Below are 23,275 nucleotides of genomic sequence, written 5' to 3'. Positions count from 1 at the left end.
AATGTCAAAGTCCATCATGAAAGGTAAATCTCACTTTTCATCTGGCTTTACTCCCATCTCTGGTTTGGAAACAGCAGCTCACTGCCCCGCCACAGCTTGTCCAGCCCAACACAGACCTATGCCAAAAGAAAACCTAACATCTAAAAGAATGTGAAAAAAAAAAGAAACCTGGCCTACAGCAATAATGCAATGCAAACATTACAGAAAGCAGCCAACCATTTTGTGGTGAATAAACTTACAACGAGGATGTTATAAAAATATCAAATCTGCCATGTTTAAATGACAATCTGAAAAGGATCTCAGTGCAAAGGGAAACAATGACAGGGCATTGAACTCCCATAATTACCTCCTTTTCAATATAAACCTTGATTACTAAAACACAGCAACTAGATAAGCCTAATTTTCCCAGTAGACAGTCTCTCCCAGTAGACCCTAACCTTTGCCTAACTTGGCATCTGCTTGACTTTGTATCTCTCAGCCATGTCTGACTGTGAGAGGTGTCTTTCAGCAGCTATTAAAAGTCCCTCTTTTTGACTTTGCCCTGAAACAGATTGGAAAGGATTGCAGAATCATGCTAAAAGGCAATTTCAAAAGCCACCACTTCTCAGTTGGGTGAGATAGGACTCCAGAGTCATTTTAAAGCCCCAGCTTTGAGCTGCATGAGTTTTTATTTCCAGGCTGCTTGGCAACGGGCTGGCAGAGCCTCTGTTATGCACACTGGGCTACTTCACTTGTGCTCAAAGTCAAGCCACGCAGTGCATAAGCACTCTTTCCACGCAGATGAGGACTATGGGCCAGTGCTCACATGCTCCAAGGTCATACAGGCTGGCTCTGTAGACATCCTATCTGTGTAGTCATGCCCTGTCTAATAACATAACACTACTGAAGAACTGCTATGGATTATTTTTATTTTTTGGAGGGGTAGCAAGTTATCAGTCAGTGGTTTCTATTGGAAAACAACTTGGTGAAGGATTGATGCAGTGTTGTCTAAGTCTTCTGCTGCCTTCTGTCAAAAGTGAATTTGACCATGAATCAGTCTTGTAAGCTGCCTATTTTTACTCGAGTTCTAAATTTACATACACCGAAAACCAAAAAAGAATTCTTTTCTTGATACCTTTAGAGAAAGTTTGCAGAATCATTCCTTCCTCTCTTTTGCCATGTTTCCCTAGAAAAAAATGGCACTGAAAGCATGGAAGAATTACAGGAATATGCATTTTCCCTTCAGATTTTTTACCTGAAGTGTTTGAACTGACAATAAAGCTGTGTTTTTCCCTCCACACACACATTTTATGCTTTTCTATCCACGTTCACAGTAGTTTCTAAGTATTTCACTGCTGCCTTGATCTGCCACCTGCTGCTGGTGGAGGTCCTCTGTTCATTTGAATTCTACCTGCACATCTCTTGTTGGTTTTCAGCGAGTACAGCATCTGTGCTGGCAGAATGCCTGCTATCTGAGGTTAATCAATCCTCACCCAGGCTGGGAGCATAAGAAATTTTTTTCTCTTTGCTGCACAAGAACTGTGTGCAGTGAGAAGTGAAGCACCACAAACAAAGAGTGCTTTTTTCTCCAGCTGCTGATTGGAAATCAGTCTCCTTTTTTTTTTCAGGCATACGGATATTTTTCAGAATATCGTAATGGCCCTGAGTTAGAAAGTACTGCATGTGCCTAGCATGTAAAGGATGATTTTGTGTGCACTAGTAGTTGGTGTTTGTGTCAATCACTGATTCATGAAGCGCACATCCAGCCCATGTGCCAAACATGCTGCTGCCTCACAGACACATCTGTTTGCTGCTGCCCAGCCTGTGCTCACAGCAAGTGCAGCAGTTCAGAAACCTGACCTGGACCATCATACAAATCTCTTGACACTAGAAAACAGTCCCTTGCAACCCCTTATAAACCTCCCGCAGAGAATCTCCCTTTGTGTAAAGTTTTATCATGGCATAATAGTAACTGATAGTTCATTCCAAATTACCATTCTTGCTCATCTCTATAGTTCACGTGACAATTTGAGAGCATGTATGTCTTTTCTCAGTTAAGTCCATACATTTGTGAACAAGTGGTTTTGTTACTTTTTTGAATGAAAAAAACCCTGCTGAGCATTAGAGATAAACCTTTACAAAAGAGTCCAGCCTGGATTAATCACTGAGGTATACCAGATCAACATTTATGCTTGACTTACAGCTAATAAAGAAGGCATTTAGTTATAACTTCTTGAAATAAAACAGAATCTAGCTATTGGAATAGTTTGTTAAAAAGGTAAGAGCGGAATATGGCTGTAGTATTGACTCTTCTATTTTCTATTTTCTTTTCAACTGCCTAAAAGGACCTAAAGCTTGAGCCATTTGAAGAGGAAGTTTTAGAAGAAAATGCAAGATCTGTAAGTACTTTTCAAGATAACGATTTTCACATTTGATTATGAATGCTAGCTGTTGAGACAACAATCTCATCTGGTCTCTTTCGTTAAAAAGTAACTGTAAAAATCATTACTCTCACTTTTTCCAGTGATAAGAAACCATTTTATTTAGCAGTGAAACCATTTTATTTAACTGTGAAAGAGGCAATAGAACAAAACTCAGAATACATGAGCAAAAATTTTACATTAATTTTTGCATTGTTTTCAAAGGATACAGGGAGCCAAACCTTAACTTGCATAAGGAGGAAAAGGTGTCATTAGTAAGATTTACAAATTTGGCAGCAGTGTTTATGGGGCGGTAGCTTCTCTGCTTCAAATCACCTAATGCTGTATGCATGCTTTAAATCATGGTTGTACAGCCTCCTTCCCTCCCAAAACTGCTACAGGAAATCTTAACAGGAAAGATGGGAGACTATCTAGTGCTAAGCAGTAATCGATATTACAATGTACAAAATCAAAATCATGACCAAAAATAAACTTACTGTTAAGTAAGTTTATGTCCCAAGATTGATAGATTAGCATTCCTAAATTCAGAGTTTTGAACCTAATGCAACGCAAATCAAATATACATGAAAAAATAACCAAGAGATATGATCCATCAAATTGGATCATTATTTCATCACAGGAGTTGCATTAGATTTTTTTTTAAATGAGACCATACAATATTGCTAGACAGATTGCTTATAATTCATAAGATAGCTGTATTAATAATCAAGGTAGAAATGAGTCAAAAACCTGTACAAGAAATTAAGTTGTATTCATTAAGAAGCACATTGTGTTGCTTTGAATATTCCACTAGTAAAGTTGTCAAGCTTCAACAGATGAATCAACAAGTAAACTATTTAAAATAGCTAAAAGGATAAATAGTCTTCTGTACTGCTGAGTGTTTCCAGTCTTGTTTATAAGGATTGTTCATTTTCAGAAAGGTGGAGGAAAGAAAACCCTCTCTATTCATCACTTAACATGGGCTGCCTTAGGCATCTCACTCAGGTGCGAGTCAGGGCTCTAAAAGGTAAAAGCAACAACATATCCAGTGCAGACTGTGGGGGTTTGCTCTTATCCCAGACCTTAGACCTGTTTGCATACAGATTCACCCAAGGAAACACACTGTCTTTATTACTGAATATTTCAAAGATCAGCATTTGCTTTGCACTCTTCTGAAAAGACTCTCTCATCCAGGATTAGGACAACTGTCTCTGAGATGGACACTCATTTTGGGTGTTTCCATTCTGTACCTCAGCTTGTCTAGACATAAGAGCCACACTTGAGCATTTCTACTTCTCCACTCAAGAGCACTAAAATGGGGACTGCAAACTTCAAAGGAACTTCTGTGGATTTGCTTTCATGCTTTATGGTTTTTTCGTTTCATGATATGACTTTTCTGAGTTTAAAGTACAAGGAATTCAGAGGATGATATGGCAGTAATATTGTAATGTTTTTGTATCAGCACATAATGATCGTTCAAAATCAAATGTGTGTGATAGAAGAAAAAATTGAGGAATTCCATCTTGCCCTGAAGCAGTATGTGGAATCTGCTTCTACTCTGGGTGGCTGCCTGCAGTAAGTACAATGTTATTGTCCTTGGGCGGAAGGAAGGAAGGTAGTTTCATTTCTTGAATAACTGGGATTATTTATAAAGAGAGAACCTGTAACACCTGTCCTGGCAGCTTGTGCATAATCTGTAAGACAGAGCTTTTCAAAGACAACTAGAACTAGAAAAAGATGTCAAAATGTGCAGATTTAAAGTACTATCAAAAAATGACCATAAAGGCTATCCCAAAGATGTTAAACAATCTTTTCAGGCTTCTTAGCTCCACAGGTCATTTATTCATGACTTCTGGAAGCTCCTAGGCTGAGACTCTTTATTGGAAAACTCATTTGCCAGCCTTCATTTGTGCTCACCTGGCAACTTGTCAACTTGTTTACCAGTTCTCTGCTTAGAAGCTTTCAGAATCTTCCCTTTAGGCTGTCATTTTAAAATTTTAATTCATAATACAGAACTGGGAAAATTAAAAAGCAAAATTTTCAATGAAACTGTGTTTCTGCTTTGCTCCTTTTAGAATTAAATAAACTATTAAATAAACTACTATGGGTTAAGAATAAATTTTCATGGCTCACCGCTGTTCTGAATTTCTGAATTTCACACACTTGAGAAAGTTACTACTGTACACACTGTAGACCATTATGAAAAAGATATTTTTATATGTGTACACAATATAGGATCTTCCTATATATTCAAAGGCTTCAAAGCCTGTCTATTATACCTCTAATTTATAAGCCTTTGCTATGAGATCATCACACTTAGGATTTTATCAATAGTGTCCGCACAGACCAGAAAAAGTAAGTTAAGCTGCAAGAGAAGTGAAATTTCTGCAGTGGTTCACTTGTAAAGGCAGACTGATGAGGAAAATAAAATTCTCCCGTTGGCCAAGAGATGGAAAAAAAAACCAAGAGAAGCCCCTCTGGCCCCTTCCAAAAATGAACACCAAGCTAAAGACTGTAGTGACTGCAGACTTGTCAGGGGAGAGAGCTTACATGACTTTAGAATGCAACTTAACAAATGACGGCAGGAAGTTCCTTTCTTTCCCAAGTTCACAGGCATTTGGTAAGTCTGTAATGCCACCTACCGGATGGGTTTTGCTGTAGCTGGTAATGACAGGGATTTGTTTTTTTTCCAAGAGCTTTCGATGTATTTGCTATTTTACCATGTGCTTGCACATGCAGCAGGAGAAAACCAATAAATCATAAAACATTGCTTATTACAGTATGAAATATAATCTGATATCAGTTTTCAAGCACATCAGTAGTGAGATCAGCAATCTTACATTTGGGCACTTAGAGAAATATGTATATATACTTTTTGTACTATTTATCTAAACACTAATTTGAGTACCCACAGGCATTAGTACCGTACGTGCTATAAAGGTTTTATGCTCAGGATAGTAAGTGGGATGATTATCTGTAGAGGATCAACAGATACTCTGTTGATCCATGATATATTGTTAGCTGAAAAGTGTAAGGACAAGTAACTAGTACCCAAAATATTATTTTAAAAATGTATATGCAGCAGATATCAGCCTATCTGACTTTACACTACATTGTAGATATACTCCATTTGCTTTCAAAGCACAGAAATTCCATGACACTTCGATGCATCTCTTATACAAAAAGATAACTCCTACTGTGTAATTCTTCAGTGAAACAACCTCTACAAACTTACTCAAAACTGTTCACTGTGTGGAACGGGATCCCCAGGGAAGTGGTCACAAGCCTGACAGAGTACAGGAAGCGTTTGGACGATACCCTTGGGCACATGGTGTGACTCTTTGGGATGGTCCTGTGCAGGACTAAGTGTTGGACTTGATGATCCTTGCAGGTCCCTTCCAACTTGGCATATTCTGTGGTTCTGTATTAGCTGATCTTTCCTGAACCACAGTTATTTAATTTTATGTATTACTGATTAGCATTTCTTTACAAATATGGTACTATTAGAGCAAAATGAAAAATGAGTTTCATAAATAAGAGTCCATCTTAAGTGTAGCAATATAAAATATTACTAAGTAAAAATAAGTATACGACAAGAGTTTGGGTTTTTTTTAAAGTTAAGATAATTTGTAGTATATGATCACTCATTTGTTAAAATTATTATTTGGGTTTTTTGGTTTTCCTTTTGTTGTTTTATTTATTTTTTTTTTTCAAAAATCACTGCATTTGGTCCTACTTACAGGCAGTTTGGAATAAGATGTGTATGTCCAATAACTTTGTTGTGTTTTATTAAATTAGTTCAATTGTACAATTCTTAGTATTTCCATACAGAAGCTTCCAAGTAATTTCCGCTTCATTGTTTATGAGTTCTGGGAGAACAGCAATGTCTGGAATAGGTAAGCTCTGGGGGGGTTTGGTGTTTGGTTTTTTTTTTTTTTTTTTGGTAATACATAAAGTTTTGAAGGTTTTGTGCAGAAAGACTGAATATAAATTACTTAAAATACTGCTAACCAATTTCTTGCTAAATATATCACAATTAATAGTTCAGAATACTTCAATTGCTAGACTTAAATATACTGAAACATAAATAAAAATATCAGAAAGACAAAACTAATTCAAAACAGAAAAAGTCTGAAAGTGATAAAAATATATCATCAGATAGATGTTAGTTCATCAGAGACAAAAGAACAGGAAGGTGGCAATATTACCAGAGTTTAATGGGAAAGAAAGAAACAGGAGCCAACAGATAGAACACGCCATCCCGCAGCACAGTTCAGCATACAAGTAGTCCTGGGGAGCTCTCCCACAGCTTCCCAATCCACATCACAAAAACCCATCTAACAGACTCCCAGAGTGTCTCTTTTGGGCCCAAAATAGAAGTTGTAGTGATTAAAAATCCTACTAGTTGAATTCTACCCTCCAGCAGGAAGATAAGAAACCGAGAAGAGACAAAAGGATTGTCCTTAACTACATTTAGGTTAAATCCCACACAAACCAACCCTATGATCTGAAGACAGAAACTGTTCTGAAGGGAGATGGAGAAGTCTCTCGAAGCTCAGTCGCTTTCCTTTTGAACAAAACCCAAGTTTTACTGGGTTTCCTATCACAAAGACTCAAGAACACTCATAACACATGTCAACACTACACTGGGTCACAACCACAAGACGAGCATCAGAGTGACAGCTAGATGCACAGAAGAAAACCTGTGTTTAATATAATATGCAAGCACTTCACAGCTTATCTGGACTCCTCTCCCACTATCACCATTGCCTAAGTTTTGAAGCACAAAATCTCTGTATAGCATCAACTGTAAAATTTCTAATGCTCGTAAAAAAAAAATTGAGTCCCTTTAAAAAACTTTTTTTTTTTTTTTTTTTTTACATTTAGCCACCTTCAAATGAATTACAGCAAGACATTCCAAAGAAGTAATGTGGATTTCTTGGAAACTCCAGAGCTCATCACAACAATGCTAGTCCCTGGTAAATATCAACTTTTCACATTAAATTGTTAGTTCCAGATAAAAAGTTCTGCAATATTAGTGTGTTCCATACACAAGACCACTGCATAATGTCACCCTTAGTCAGATCTTTGGTAAAGTATGGAGGAGAAAAGGACTCCAAATGCTTTTATTTTAACCACAGAAATATAAAATGCATCAGCAAGAAGAAGACCCACAATGCTTTATTTTATATAGTGTAAACATACACAAGCATATTCTGTTTAAGAAAATATCTAGAATAAACAATACTGTTTGTGAATGGTAAAACAGACCCTGTTTAAGATTTTCAAGCAAAGAAATGCTTTCTGATGAAGACTTCAACTTAATCCTATTTACACTGCCTGAAGGGAGCCTTAATTACTAATAATTTATGTTTATTAACCAATCTATTTTACATTTTTCCTGCTATGTTAAAAAACTACTTTTAAAAAACAAGGTGTTAAAGATTCCAAATTATTATTCCTAATGCAAACCAATGAGCATGCAAAATCTTCCTTTTCCTAGAAATGAAAGTTAAGAGACAGTGCAGAATGAAGGAAAGCAAGCATCAGTCCCATATTTACACAGGGAGGAGAGCAATTATTTTTTATTTTACGGAACACAAATCTATTAAAATAAAACCCTAATTTCCTCTATGTCTCCGTACAAGCTAAATTTAAAATCACAAAACCACACCTAGTAGAAAAAAAAAGTAGTCCTGTACCTGGAGTTTCTCCTTAAAAGAAACCAGCCAAGACATCTTCAGACCTCATGAGCCTGATCTGAGCACAATTATATGACAGGGATTCCTGCAGTACCAAGAGACTACACCTAATGAACCAATAATCTCTGTAAATCTTGTATCTTACTGGGAAATTTAAAAAACAAAGTTGGCTGTAGGAAACAATGATGCCTTTTCCCAAAATTCTTTGTGTTGGGAGTGTTAGACTGCATATGATCCAGGAGCGTTCCAGGGTAGTCTACTCACAGGTAAAGTAAAATTAACATAAAATGTAAACATTATTTTTAAATGCCTAAATATAGATGTGTCTGAAATTGAATTCCAAATATTCATTAAAGCATTGACTCTGCCTGCTTAGAAGGATTTCAGTCTGCAGCACTCTATCCTGGCAGACTGTTGCCATAGGAACAGCATTTCTCACTGTGCACTCCTTGCTGGGGCAATGGGAATAAATGCATTCACAGTCATTTGTGCAATTTTATAGATTACCTGTAATTTAGAAATCTGTGCAGAGACGTGGACTTTTGTTTCATGGAAAGTATTTCCTACGACTGATCTATACAAATTTGGTCTATACATTGTCTTAAGCTGTGCCAGGGAAGGTTTAGGTTCAATATTAGGAAAAAATTTTTTACAGAGTAATCAGACATTGGAATGGGCTGCCCAGGGACGTCGTGGATTCACCGTCCCTGGGGGTTTTTAAGATGAGACTGGATGTGGCACTGAGTGCCATGGTCTAGTAACCACAGCGGTGTTGGATCAAGGGTTGGACTTGATGATCTCAGAGGTCTTTTCCAACCCAGTCGATTCTATGATTCTGTGAAATCCTATTTGTGTTTGAAAGACAGAAAAAGTTCTTGAAGTAAAAAATGATGGCTGAAATCCTACCAGTATATTTTAGGAAAGAATTTCAGACACCATAGTGTAGTAACACTGTAAAATCAGGAGAAAAAACACCAAACCTGTCCACAATTAGCACACGGATAAGCTCTGTTCTAGAAACAAATCTACCATAGCTCAGAAACTTCCAAACTCTTTTTACAGCTTTGGGTAACTAAGAACTGAAAGAATTACAAATTGTAATCTAAACCTGATTCAAGGTTTACAACCCAAAATCTTTACCCCACCAATTAATTAAAATTAACAAGGATACACTTATGTGGCCAAGAATGATTCAGAGAGACAACACTTTTTAAGACTGTTCAATCCAGTATTAACCTATAGAAAATTAATTTAAAATCACTTTATAGGAACCATAACCTATTATAACCATTCAGACACCTGTGAGCTGACCCAGCTGCTTCAGGCAATCTACCAGGGTGGCATGAATCACTTAGTTCATCTTCAGTGAATGCCTAATTTTCATAGCAGATCTGGCCTTGAGGACACTAGAGAACCTTTGCCTGAAGAAAACAAAAGCTAGGAGAAAACTGTCGAACACTTATAACACTATAAATCTATGAAATAAACTGTTAAACTGGCATTTTTTGGGCCAGAATTCATTAGTCCACTGAAGTTTCTGAGACTACTAGGCTTTCATAGCCCAAATTCAGGTAAGATTCGTAAGTATCTTCTCATAATTTTTCTTCAATAATAATATTTTCCATTTAAATGGCATTAATGGAAGGATTTATGGATACATTCACAAGAAACAAGTTGTGTTAATGAATATAATCCCCAAACTGTGTAGTGCAAAACTCAGTGAGCTCAGAACACCCCTCTGCTATGGGCACTTGGCATCTCAGATAGTCACAATTCCTTTCTTTCTTTCCATCCTGTCTCTCTCCACACTTCGTGTTTCCTCTCTGCGTAAGGTTCAATTTCAAAAGGCCAAAGAGAGACTGTGGGGAAGAAACACACATTTGCTTCACTCCAGCTCTGTCGATAATCTGGTGATTACAGATCCTTTTATAGGAATGACATTTTACATGTTCATCAATTATCTTACTTTTGGGGACAAAACACTATTAATTTGCAGAGCTGTGTAAAAACACCACCAGATTTGATTAATGTCACCAGGGAAGAAAGTTATTTAAGGTAACACAACCAGCCAGAGGACACAGTGCTCAGCTTAAATACTGACACATGCAGCAGCACAGGAATGAGGATCTGGGTGCTTAATTCTATGCAACCACACCTATGACATGCTAATGCTTCTTTGGATGTTTTCAAAAGGTGATATAAATTCTTGTGCTAAAGCCATGCCCCCACCAGTTCTACTCAGCTCTCCCAGTATTCTGAGTATTCTTTCTCACCAGTATCAACCGCATATATAAATTAACGTTTCTATATATATGTTATGGCTATTTTATTTAGGATTTTTACCAGAAATATCATTTATATTAACAAATAAATAAATTTTCTCTTTCAGCATCGTGGTGGGTCCTCAATAACAACTAGAAGCTGTTCCAAGTAATGTTAATGTTGCACTGTTTTTCATTACACCAACATTCATATAGCAGTGTACAAGTGTGCTGGGCTATGAATTTATGATGTGATAATGTTTGTTATTATGGATGCGATCTCTTCCACTTTATCCATCTTAAAATCTGGAAAACTGCATATTTATTACCTTCTCTTCTTGTGACTAGTTCGGAGACATGATGTATTCTAAAAATTGAAATAAGACAACTATGATATTTATTGTGTATATTCAGTCCAAACTATCACAGAGAAGTACATCTTGATTTGTATGACTAAGTATTTGTGAAAAGTTTCAATCTTGCATTAATAAACAATCATTACATAATGCTGCTGTGGTCTCCTTTGACAGAAGAAAGAGGTATGACCATGAGCACACCTTTTCACATGTCTGCAGAGATGCTGTAAGTCATTAATTAAGAGAATAAACACAGGGCCAACTCTTTGTGCTAACAGAGAGCTTCCCTCACACAGGATGTTTTCTGCTCACAAGAAGACAAGGCAGTACTATCTTCTCTTCACAGACTCTAGCCCCTACCCTTACAAGAGGAAACATACCTGCCTGTCTGTCAAGACACTACACATCCCCAGACCTAACATTTCACAACCAATTTGCTTTGAACTCTATGTCCTGATCACTCAGAAAATATTTTTATTAGATCTCTGGCAGCTCCAATGACTGAAAAGTCATTAGAGAAACTGCTGTTAGAACACAAATAGCTATAAACCTTGAGCTCACTGGGAGGTTCTAGCAGGGGAGCAGGGCTACTGTACACCCTTGAGCAACAAACAGTACCATCAGAGGTCACTCTGTGACAGTGTGTGCAGCTTCAGAAGGGACACACATGGAGCACTGACGGAGGAAGGGGACACCCCCACCTATAGCCAGTCAGATCTGCTCAATCAACCCGGCTGATCAATGGGGTGACAGATGTTGCAGCCAGATCACCTTCACATCCAGGGACCTGGGGTTCCTGGTCGATGGAAAGTTGAATATGAGTCAGCAGTGCCCTGGCAGTCAGGAGGGCCAACCATGTCCTGGGGGCATCAGGCAAAGCATTGCCAGCCGAGGGAGGGGATTGCTCTGCTCTGCACTGGTGTGGCCTCACCTTGAGTATTGTGGCAGTTTTGGGCACCACAATATAAGAAAGATATTGAGCTATTACAGAGTGTCCAAAGGAGGGCAACAAAGATGGTGAAGGGCCTTGGGGGGAAGCCGTATGAGGAGCGTCTGAGGTCACTTGGTCTGTTCAGCCTGGAGAAGAAGAGATTGAGGGGAGACCTCATTGCAGTTACAACTTCCTTGTGAGGGAAGGAGGAAGGGCAGGCATTGATCTCTTCTCTGTGTGACCAGTGACAGGACCTGAGGTAATGGCCTGAAGTTGTGTCAGGGGAAGTTCAGGTTGAATATTAGAAAGAGGTTCTTCACCCAGAGGGTGGTTGGGCACTGGAACAGGCTCCCCAGAGAAGTGCTCATGGCTCCAAGCCTGACAGAGTTCAAGAAGCATTTGGACAATGCTCTCAGACATGTGGTGTGACTCTTGGGGTTGTCCTGTGCAGGGCTAGGAGTTGGACTTTGATGATCCTTGTGGGGCCCTTCTAACTCAGGATAGTCTATGATTCCATAAAACCTAGAAGTAGAAATATTTGATTCCCTAACAAGTCATAGTGTTGTCCCCTGTATCTGAGGCATCCAGCTCAAGAATGAAAGGAAAGCATCCTTTGTAACCTCCCTCACACCTTCATGACAGCTTGACAAGCTCTACATGCTACATGACCACTCATCTAGCAGCCCAAGGTTACAAGCAGTACCCAAAAAGTACATGACAGTCTCAGACAACAGCAGATGCCTACCTTTAGGCAACTGAATCAAGCCCTTTGACAATAAAAGTCATGAGGCCTAAGTTCTCTACACAAATGTGGATGTCAGAAAGCGATACCTGCACACCTAAATTTAGGTGCCATGTTAGAGACAAATTTCACCTTTAAATCTGATGGTAACTCAGCAAAAGTGAATGTTTTTAATACTGGTCTGAAGGTTTCCCTTACTGACATGATGCAACTACTGATCTGTCCATTTTTAAAAAGGCACCCAAATAACTGTATTACCCTTACAAGTGACATCACTGTAAGTTTAGTTTCTTGTTTTTAGCAAAGTAAAAGCAAAATACTCCTGAACAACTGCTTTTGCCATGCCAAGATGTCTGTCTAATGTATGGCATAGTTTTTTTTGTCATTATTGACATAACAACCAAGGAAATACAGTGACATGTGACAGAGCTGCAGGATAAATCCTTAAGTGAAATTACACTGAAGTTTGTGACATTTTTCCTTTTCACCATGAAAAAGAAAAACAAAGTTAAAATCATTCTTAAAGTAACCTGTTTTAGAACTTCATGTCAATTAGGTGCTGGAGGGGTGAAAAAAGTTCTACTAGGTCATATGTCCTTCTAGCAGTTATTCTCCTTTGTATATTTACTAGTAAACACACACTTTGATGAATCATACAGAAGTTTGAGAAGTTTCACCTAAGAGTTTTGAGAGCTACATACAGAAATTGTCTTCAACACTTACTTGGAAAAAAGATCCAGTGATTAAAAATTAACCAACAAAATGATTTATTTGCATGGTCTAGGGAAAGAAATCTAGTGCCTATCAAACACAACTCAAAAGGTTTCTGCACTACTGCAATTGCCATTCAGCACATTCTCATTTAGCTTTTATTATCATTTCTGACAGAGGTTAAAAAATTGCCTTCAGTGCCCAAATGATGTTATTGTAGGTTTGAATATGGGTTTTGAAGTTAAGTATATTCATACAAAATAACTATTATTGAAGCCTGTAAACTGAAGAAGGAAATACTCAACTACTGCTTTTCATTTCACTATTAGATTTAAGGGAAATTTAAGGGAAAAAGTGATAGAATTAACTATGCAGTGGTATACCCATTTACCCATGTAAGATTTGATTAAAATCTGTCTTGTTGCTCAGTTTTACCCATTGCTTTCACTTTTCAAAGTCAAAACCACTGGACCATTATTTACAAAGAACTTTAAGGAATGCAGTGCACAGACGTATCTCCTGTTCTGATCCATGATGAGAGAAGATTTCTCATTTTAGTGAAACAAGAGACTTCATACCTTGAAAGAAGGCATGTATATCCACAAAATATTAAGGAATATCCTGTGACAAAATGAAGATTTCAAATTAAGAAAGAAAACAAGTGAAGTTTTGTCAAAAAACCCCCAACAAACTAGAGTACATACCCTAAGACATCTGAGATATGACACAGCCAGTATTTGTTGTTCCATCATTATTTCTTAGGAAGGCAGTTGGGAGCAAGCAAAAAGTCCTGGTCAAGTATTGGTTTAAAGTTTATGGTCAGGCAAAATATATGGCTACATAACACAAACAATTCAAGGACAAAATTCTGCCACAGCAATATGCAAAATTATTTATTTTCACTGTAATCATATTACCATCTCAGGTATTACAAATTAAAGGTTTGTCTCTTAAAGCATTTGGGCAATGACAGGAAGAAACAGGCATTTTCTAAAATTTCACAGGGTCCTATTTCCATCTGCAGGCACCCAAATACCTTCAAAAATTGTGAAGACCTACATCATATGTAGCTCCTTCATTGATGGATTTCTGATCTTCCAAACAACATGTCACTTCTTGCATATGTCAATAAAAGGTTTGTTCTTTACCTGTAAGACAAACCAACTCTCAAATTACTTCAGTTATAACAGGTCATTTAAACAAAGTTTTCATTTGGATCCACTTATAACTCTTTCCTATTCCATGTACATTTAACAATTTGATTTTTTTTTAATAGCAAACAGTTCTCTTTTCACTAATCATAGAGACTTAATCTAAAATTTTCCTAGAAGACTTTGTCAATACAGTAAAATCTGTTCAAACGCTGAGCTATGTATAGGTAACCCTGAGCCCTATATCACAAAAAAAGTCACTGTCCTTTGGGACAAACGCAGTCCACAGTCCACTGACTGTAACAACAGCATTTCCCTTGTACAAGTCACTTTACCGATGTTTTCTTCATCTGAAAATACAACTTTCAGTCATAAATGGGCATATACTTCAGCAGCGACTGCAAAAATTCAGAATGAGGAAAGTCTTAAGAGAGGCATGAACTGCCTGAATACTTAATTCAGTGGCAAACTGTTGACAACCACCGGGTCCAAAATACAATGTCACTGACATATTGTAGGATTGCCTGTTTGTCATCAGAAATTTATCTGGAGGCCACCTTCTGCCACTTTTAGGCATCGCTCACTTAATTTACACATGCATCTCATCAATCCCTCTGCTTTGTAGAAAAATGGATGACATGGGATCAGTCAACACACTGGTATTTTCTCACACAGAATCTGCTGAATGAAGAAAACCAATGGCTACAAAACACAAACAATTCAAGGACAAAATGCTGCCACAGCAATATGTAAAATTATTTATTTTCACTGTAATCATATTACCATCTCAGGCATTTCAAATTAAAGGTTTGTCTCTTAAAGCACTTGGGCAATGACAGGAAGAAACAGGCATTTTCTAAAATTTCACAGGGTCTTATTTCTGCTGCATGAAGAAAACCAAAGTGTAGAGGAAATAGGATGGATAATGGAACAAGTGAAGATCACCAACTGTTCAGAAAAGTAAATTTAATGGTTTTGCACACTCCATTGAAAACAAGACCTGAACAATTATATCATCAAGATACAAATGTTCTACTGCCATTTCTGGTACTGCTCTATTAAAGAGTACTGTCTTGCTAACAGGATGCCACAAGTAGAACTGCACAGAAATCCACTTACTGTAGAGATCTCAGAAAAGCAACATTCAATTAATTTCTCACTACCATGTAAGTCCTTCTACAGGATGTTAAAATTAATCTGTATCTAGAAACTACACCTTTCTAGAAACTACAGAGGCTATGAAGAAGATTTTTATCTAGTGTTTTCTTCTTAACTAGTGGAAACATCCAGTAAGATCTAATGAAAGAGACACATTTTTCACAGCCTCCCCAAAAGAATTCTTTTTTCACTGTGAGGGTAACCAAGCACTGCAACACGTTGTGCAATCTCTCCACAGAGTGATTGTGAAGTCTCTGCCTATGGATATATCTGAAATCTGATTGAACACAATCCTGGGCAGCCTGTTCTAGTTGACCCTACTTGAGCAGAGGGGTTGAATTAGCTGATCTTAAGAGGTCCTTTCCAAACCAAACAATTCCAGGAAAATTCATTAAAAGCTACCAAAAACATGCTTATGAAAGAAAAAACCAAGGCTGTAGATTATAATTCCATCTCATAACTAAACAGATGAGAAAGAAACAGCACCCAGAAAACACTTCACATCAAAACTAAAGCTGTTTGTACTTGTCCTATAGGCTCTCCACCATTAATCAATCTGTTCTCTACTTCCATGTGGAATGCTCCAACTCTGACATGTAGTCTTGATAAGCAAGGTGTCACACAAAGCAGGCAATTTAACATGCCATGCTGATGACCCTGTGCTGCACTAGGAGCCTGAAATCACTGTCATTTCTGGATAAATTAGTTCTGAACTTATCTTCATTTTTTTCTTTGGTTCCAGGTGCCTTCTCACGCTATTGCATTTTCCCTTCTTATTCTAACATCTGTTTTATCACTCCTCATTCTTGAAATTCAACACGTGTCTTTTCACACCAATATACAAGACCTGAAAGTAAGATCTATCAGTCATCAGGCCAAGTCAAGTTTAAGCTGTTCCAAGGTAAGATTCAGCTTTTACTCTAGTCACAGATTCTTGTATTTGGATTCCCATAGAGAAAAACTTAGTGTCTCCAACTGCTTCAATCTTAATAAAAAAGTGACTACTGGGTAGGGTTCATGTGTCCCACAAGCAAAATTTTTATTTCAGTACATTTCAGAAATTCTAACAAGGTTTGTATACTGTAACTGAGACCTTACCATGCTATTGGAAGCAATAGTAATTTTTTTGCCTTCCTTCCCAATGAGGAAATTGCTTAGTGAACACAGACATACAAAGTACATCTTAAGAAGGTCCACATTCACAGAGCTTAAGTGTTTCATTTGTGTTACTATACCTCCAAAAAAACTCCCAAATTCCTAAAAGTTCAATGTCTATACTAGCATTCAACACTAGAATACACCAGTGGATAGTTTTATCCTATATTAACAACAAAATATTTATTCTAGTCAATTCAGGAAAAAAAAAGAAAAACAGACTGTCACCAACCAAAATATGGAACTAACTTCTGAAGCATGACTGGTAACCTAATATCACCTTCATATACTGACGAGACCAGTATACTTGCAATATTCTTTTCAACACTCCTTAAGATCAACTGAAAGTTTTTGCTTTTGTTTAATGAGATTGTTTTCCTTTAGTTTCCTACACAACCACCCACACTTTGCGCTTAAGACACCAATAACAATAGCTAAGTGATACACTTGACCTTACTCTAACACAATATCCTGACTAACAAGGGTTTGTAGTCTGCCCATCTCCTTTTGAAGCTGAATAGAATCAAAAATCTCACTGCTTTTTGTATCTGTATGACAAACTAGCCTGTGCAGGTGGGGGCTTACAAACATATGACTAACATAAAGCAGAGGAAAGACTTTAACAGCAGGCCTCACAAACCATGAGATAGCCTTATTTCTAAAGACAAGACTATATATATAGAACTGGATACATTTATGTCATCATGCTACAGGTGAACATCCTCCAGCCTCCAAAACAGTCTCTCAAAACACATGCAATCCATCTTGGCTCCTACGAGTTTTTACTATCCTTCTTTCCCTCTACCCAATTATTTGCCATTTGGTCATGTCATGAGAAATTTTAGAGTTAATTCGATCACTGATTTAATTGCTGCTGGGGTCCTCCTTTCTCCTATGAATGTAACCATGTGAAAGTGTATAGATTATAGACATTTGCCCCCCTTAGAAACTCAGGTGACAGGGCAAGGGAAAGTAAGGAAATTCAAGAGCAGAAATTTCCCTATCTGAAGGCAGGTTTTCAAACAAATAAAGCTTTCATCCTGAGGACAAATAGAAAGACATAAAAAGTAAGATCAGTAAAAGCCAATTATAGTCATATATTAGTTTAACTTTGTTTTTTAAAAGGGTAGAAATTTTAAAAGTTTAAAAATACCTCTAAATGGGGCCAACACAGTAATCATCTGGACATATTTCTCCATAATAGGAACCTATTTCTAGCAGAACTACATCCCAATAGCCTCAAAAGCAGCCTAGTATGTAGCCTATTTTGACACGATAATATTTACCCTGAAGATTTTCCCAAACTTAAGTTGTGGAATGCAAACCAGTAGATTTTTTTCTCCTAGGATACAAAATATTTGAGGATTATTTCATCACAGAGGTTAAGGTAGCACACCTGGATATCCTTCACATTCATCATTCATTTCTATTGATTTCTCCCCAAAACCATAGACCAGATATATTGATAATGCAAATTGCATTAAGCTCATTAATAGTTTTGTAGTGTACATTGATGCATGGACAACTTAAACACTGGATTCAGACTTTCACCAAGCTGGAAATTTATCAAGATTGTTCTCTTTTATTTTGAACATATGGAAACATACCTGATCTTTTTCCTGAAAACAAAAAACCCTTTCTCTTTATATGGTACTTACCCCAGTAAGATGTCAAATACCAACTGGGGGAGTTACATACAAAAGTAACAGAGCTGAACTGCACAATCTGTCTTTTGAAGGTTTTACCAACTTGGCAGGCTAGTCTGAGGGAAAATGTTTCCTGTCAAATGGGTTGTCAAAACCTCCATGAATGATTTTATAACTTCACTTAATGCAAAAAAAATGCACTTACTGGCTTCTCAAGTACAACTGGATGATCAGGAAGAAACTCTGGCTTCTTCTGAGAGAGAGAAACACTTGAAAGCTTCAGAAGGAAATCTCTGCTGTATTGGATCCTTTCTGTGAATATACAAAGGCACTAAATTCAACATTGTTGTTTAAGGCATTAACATTGGAAATTCAGAAAAATTATTTGGTTACTTCTAGAAGGGTGGAAATGTTGCATGTGAAATATAAAAATCAGTATTAAAATCAGGAGTCATTTTAATCTTATCTTGCATAAGGACAATTTGTAGTAAACTACAGAGCATTTCACCAGTAAATTAACACAAAAGAAGAAAAAAAAGGTGAATCCAACCTTACACTAGAGACAGACTCCCTGTATCTTGCTCTAGTTAACAGAAACACCACAAACTGGTCTTGAAATCCTAGAAGAATCTGTTAACTCACACCAAAGTGGTACATATTTCTAAGGGAGACATAACAGAAATAAAGTGTCTCTTTTCTTGGAGCTATTAAGCCGGATGTCTTTTAACACCAAAAAGTAATGGTGAGATGTGCTGCATGTAAACTGGCAAACAGTTTAAAACCAGTGAAATAGCTTTAAGGGTATTACAGCAAATCAACAAGAGTAGGGGTTTTGCTTAGAGCATGCAGGTTATTGTTCGAGTTCACAGCAGTGTCTCTACTCCAGCACAGTGTCGGATATAACATGTCTAGCTGTGTCCAGATTTTAAGCTGATATTCTCAAGCAAGACTAGAAACAAGAGGAAAGGAATTAGGAAAAGAAGGGACAAGTTTTATCTCTGGTCCTTAGTGACAAAGAAGTTTATTCCTTTAGGAATCATGGGCTGCCTGCAAGACTGTTACACAGTCACCTGATGGACTACAGTTTTGTTTCTCAGACTGTAGGATGCTGACAAAAGACAAGGTGACAAAGTCAACTATGACTGGGATTTTTTTCTGCCTTTGACCACAGGTGATTGCAATAACTGCTGAACCTATGGGAGAGCATGTGGGTAACTTTAAAAAGAACAGTTTAAAGAATACAAGAATACTTGAAAACTTATAGCTTGTTTTTTTCCCTCCCTTGATTAAAAACCTAGGACTTCTATAAGGCCTTTGAGACAGTCCCCCACAACATCCTTCTCTCTAAATCAGAAGGAATAGATTAGATGGGTGGACTGTTTGCTGGATGAGGAATTGGTTTGACAGTTGCATCCAATCACATGTTGGAGTGAGTCCAAAGGAGAGCCATTAAGTTGACCACAGGGCTGGAACACCTCTCCTGTGAAGACAGACTGAGAGAGTTGGGGTTGTTCAGCCTGGAGAAGAGAAGGCTCTGAGGAGACCTTACAGCAGTCTTCCAGTACCCAAAAGGGGCTTACAAAAAGGCTGGAGAGGGACTTTTCACAGGCATGTAGTGATAGAACAATTGGGAATAGCCTTAAGATGAAGGACAGTAGGTTTAGATTAGATATGAGGAAGAAATTCTTCCTTGTGAGGCACTGGAAAAGGTTACCCAGGGAAGACGTGGATGCCCCACACCTGGGAGTGTTCAAGGCCAGGCTGGATGGGGCTTTAAGTAACCTGGTCTAGTAGAAGGTGCCCCCCCACCCATGGAAAGGGGGTAGAAACTAGATGACTTTTAACGTCCCTTACAATCTAAACCATTCTATGATCCAAAGAGTATCTAATTAAATGTCCAGATGGAGATCAGTGAGCGATGAGTGGTGTACCTCAGGGTTCCATATTTGGACCAATACTGTTTAATATCTTTATCAATCACAACCAGTGGGATCACGTGCACCCTCAGCAAATTCGCAGATAACACCAAGCTGAGTGGTGCATTTGACACACCTGAAGGAGAGGATGCCATCCAGAAGGACGTGGAAAAACTCAAGAAGTGGGCCCATGGGAACCTTATGCTGCATTTAACAACTGCAGAGACAGATAACTGGAAGCAGAGTACCACTGAACAGATATCAAATGGAAATTATTATCTAGAACTTAAAGTACAGCTGAAGATAAAAGGAGTTCCAGAAGAAATTTTACAGTGAGGGGAAAAAAAGAAGAAAACAAAAGACTTATTTGTAGGCAGCAGCTGAACAGCAGAACCTCTAAAGTTGTGTTACTCTGAAGGAAAGGATTACAACAATCAGCAAACAAAAGCCCTTTGAAAATAAGTGTGAGAAAACACTTGTGGAAAATTGTGTAGTAGACTCAAGGGAGGCATCTAAGAGCAATTAACCACAGAACAACATCCAAAATGATGACTTTTATACAAGAGACCAGGATCCGATGAGAAGCTGTTTAAGATCTTGTAGAGCACAATAGTCTCTACAACCACAAGCAGAATTGATGAGAAAGGGATCAGAACACCACCACCAAAAAGACAGAACTTGACATCCAACTGACATCCAACTAGATCCAAAGAATAGAAATCTATTAGATTTCTATAACAGATCTACAAGATTAAGAATAGAAGAAATGAACCTGAGCTTGAAAGGACTTATCTGAGCTTGAATGGACTTACTTTCAAGTCAGTAACACACAACAGAGTAGAATTACTGCTCAAGAACCTGAGAGATGGCAACCTCTCTCAGACTGAGAAAAATAGGAAAGGCTCAATAAAACGTAATAGAATTCTTTCAGTTCTTGAGTTCTAAGAGTAACAGAACAACCCAAGTCTTCAGAGATTACTTAAAGACTGGAGATTACAGATGGAGATCTAGGATGATTAAATACAGGAAGATACAGACAAAAGAAGTTGTCTCAATGAACCAATGACCTGAGCTGGATCACTCATGCAGTTCCTGTGACATGTTTAACAATGAAGGATTAGGTAGGAAGTAGGGCAGAGAAGTATTGTGAGAATTCATCTGAAATCTGAGATTATTGCTTAATGAAAAAAAAAGAGTAAAATTTTGGCTACTACCAATGCTCCACCTGTACTGACAGGCAGTACAAAGAGAAAAGCATAAGGAGCAAACCTTAAGGACAGTACTGACACAAGAATCACCTGCCCAGGACTCATCATTAGAGAAATTAATTCATTTTTTATGATATAAATATTAGTCTTTCAGAACCACTGTAGTAAGAGTAGGACAAGTAAGCCAAAAAACTGAGTTTTTAATTGATTACATGCAATAGTCTGTATGCCATGACTGACCCCTGTAACAGGCTAAAGGATGCAACTCAAATCTGTACTTCTACACACACAAGCAATTTACACAAAACTAGGATTTTGTGTAAAGTATTTTTTTATGGCTGAGGTCTGTTTTCTCTTGCATTTGTTTTTTGTTTGCTTTCTTGGGTTTGTTTGGGTTTTTTTAAAGACAGTTACACTCTTACATGCAAGCAAGTCTACCAGTGGAAGTTTCCCACCTCAGTTATGATCAAATTTTACACCTTCTTTAGAGTGTTATGTTAAAACCAGAAAGGTTTCATATTACTCTCCAACTGTGGTACAGAAGAGAGCCAAACTACCAATGCACTGGCTAATTAGAAAAAATAAAATGCAACCCACATCACTTCATATTTCAGGTGTCTCTCATCCAGAAAATGCAATCCTGGCACAGCTCTCCATACAGTATTTTACCTTTTTTTGCTCCTGATTCATGTTGTTTTGGTTGACAGAGCATCACAGTTTGAGTTAAGATCTTCACTTCAGTCATTTCAGATGACTAAAATAGGAAGGAAAGTTATGAAGTTTATCTCCTTTAGGCACATTAAAACAGGGATGTATGTTTCTTAGTTTCTTAGTTAAAAATAACAGTTGTAGCACAGTTTAATTTGAACCTGTAGAATGTTTGTTACTCTTTATTACATACAATAAAGGAACAGTTCAACAAAGCAATACAGGTAAACACAGTTGAGAGCCATTTTTACACAGAATTTTACAGTGGTATTGCTAGTTTTTAAAAAGAACATAATTATCTCCTCCTTTTCTGTTATCTCACCCAGAATGCAGCCAGAAGCTGCTACACTAGGGAATAAGAAAAGCAGGAAGGACTTTCCTTAAGACCAAAGGATGGACTTGGATTCTCTCACTTGGCAAAAAAGGTTTCATAAGCATCAAGAAACAGCATCTACAGCATAATGTTGAGTTCCCTCAGCTCCCAAAACCCTGAAGAGAGTGTTCTGGAAAGTAGGAAAGCAGTTTATCAACAGTTTGTCTTAGCTCTGAAGAGGTTCCACAAGTTTGGCTGAGGAATTTTAACAACATTCTGAGACAGATGGGAAGGAGACAAGAACTGAAAATTTTGGGAAGCATTTGTCGAAAATAGGAGAGATCCTATTTTCTCCACAGAGACAGCAGTTAACACTTGGTATTGTAAGTTCACCAGCTTTCATGGTGTGTTAAAACCACAAATTGTGAAATGGCAAAATATTTATGTTTTATTCACCTTGCTCACATTTCCATTTCCTCTGGTTGAAATTTATTTGTCTTCTCCTGATTTGTCTAAACTAAACTAAATTTCTAAACTAAAACTTCTGGTAAAAACTCTGAAAAATCTAGGTATTTCAGAGAATGAAGTTAACAGAGAGCCCATACTGCTAATTCTAACTGCTTTGTGATGTTCAACTAGTCTTCATAAGCCTTAGCTATTCAAAGGCTCTTTCCAAGAAAGAAATCCAAAGATTTTACATAGAATCATAGAATCACAGAATCAGCCAGGTTGGAAGGGACCTCTGAGATCATCAAGTCCAACCCTTGAACCACTACCACCATGGTTACTAGACCATGACACTAAGTGCCACATCCATCATATTGAAAACCTCCAGGGATGGAGAATCTACCACCTCCCTGGGCAGCCCATTCCAGTGCCTAATTACCCTCTCTGGAAAGAATTTCTTCCTGATATCTA

The 23,275-nt window shown here is 37.6% G+C and overlaps 2 protein-coding genes across 2 annotated transcripts in view; one reads left to right on the top strand and one right to left on the bottom strand.

Moving 5' to 3' along the window:
• Positions 1–10,741, top strand: part of NECAB1 (N-terminal EF-hand calcium binding protein 1) — a gene marked incomplete at its 5' end in the record, with an annotated part of 54,379 nt that extends 43,638 nt beyond the window's left edge. Inside the window, 5 exon segments of the mRNA XM_018076136.1 lie at positions 2,325–2,378; positions 3,862–3,974; positions 6,218–6,295; positions 7,287–7,378; positions 10,491–10,741. Coding sequence (XP_017931625.1) covers positions 2,325–2,378; positions 3,862–3,974; positions 6,218–6,295; positions 7,287–7,378; positions 10,491–10,519 — 366 coding nt within the window.
• Positions 10,742–13,970: 3,229 nt separating this feature from the next.
• Positions 13,971–23,275, bottom strand: part of CUNH8orf88 (chromosome unknown C8orf88 homolog) — a 14,600-nt gene continuing 5,295 nt past the window's right edge. Inside the window, exons 4-6 of the mRNA XM_018076126.2 lie at positions 22,006–22,090; positions 18,418–18,524; positions 13,971–14,250 (exon numbers count right to left, since the gene is read on the bottom strand). Of these exons, the coding sequence (XP_017931615.1) occupies positions 14,212–14,250; positions 18,418–18,524; positions 22,006–22,090 (231 nt within the window). The 3' untranslated portion in view covers positions 13,971–14,211. The remainder of the gene's footprint in view (positions 14,251–18,417; positions 18,525–22,005; positions 22,091–23,275) is intronic.

Source organism: Manacus vitellinus, unplaced genomic scaffold (assembly GCF_001715985.3).
Source record: "Manacus vitellinus isolate BGI_N305 unplaced genomic scaffold, ASM171598v3 scaffold_1_pilon, whole genome shotgun sequence".
Taxonomy (NCBI): domain Eukaryota; kingdom Metazoa; phylum Chordata; class Aves; order Passeriformes; family Pipridae; genus Manacus; species Manacus vitellinus.
The sequence above is the reverse complement of the archived record's forward strand: the minus strand, read 5'-3'. Positions and strand labels throughout refer to the sequence as shown.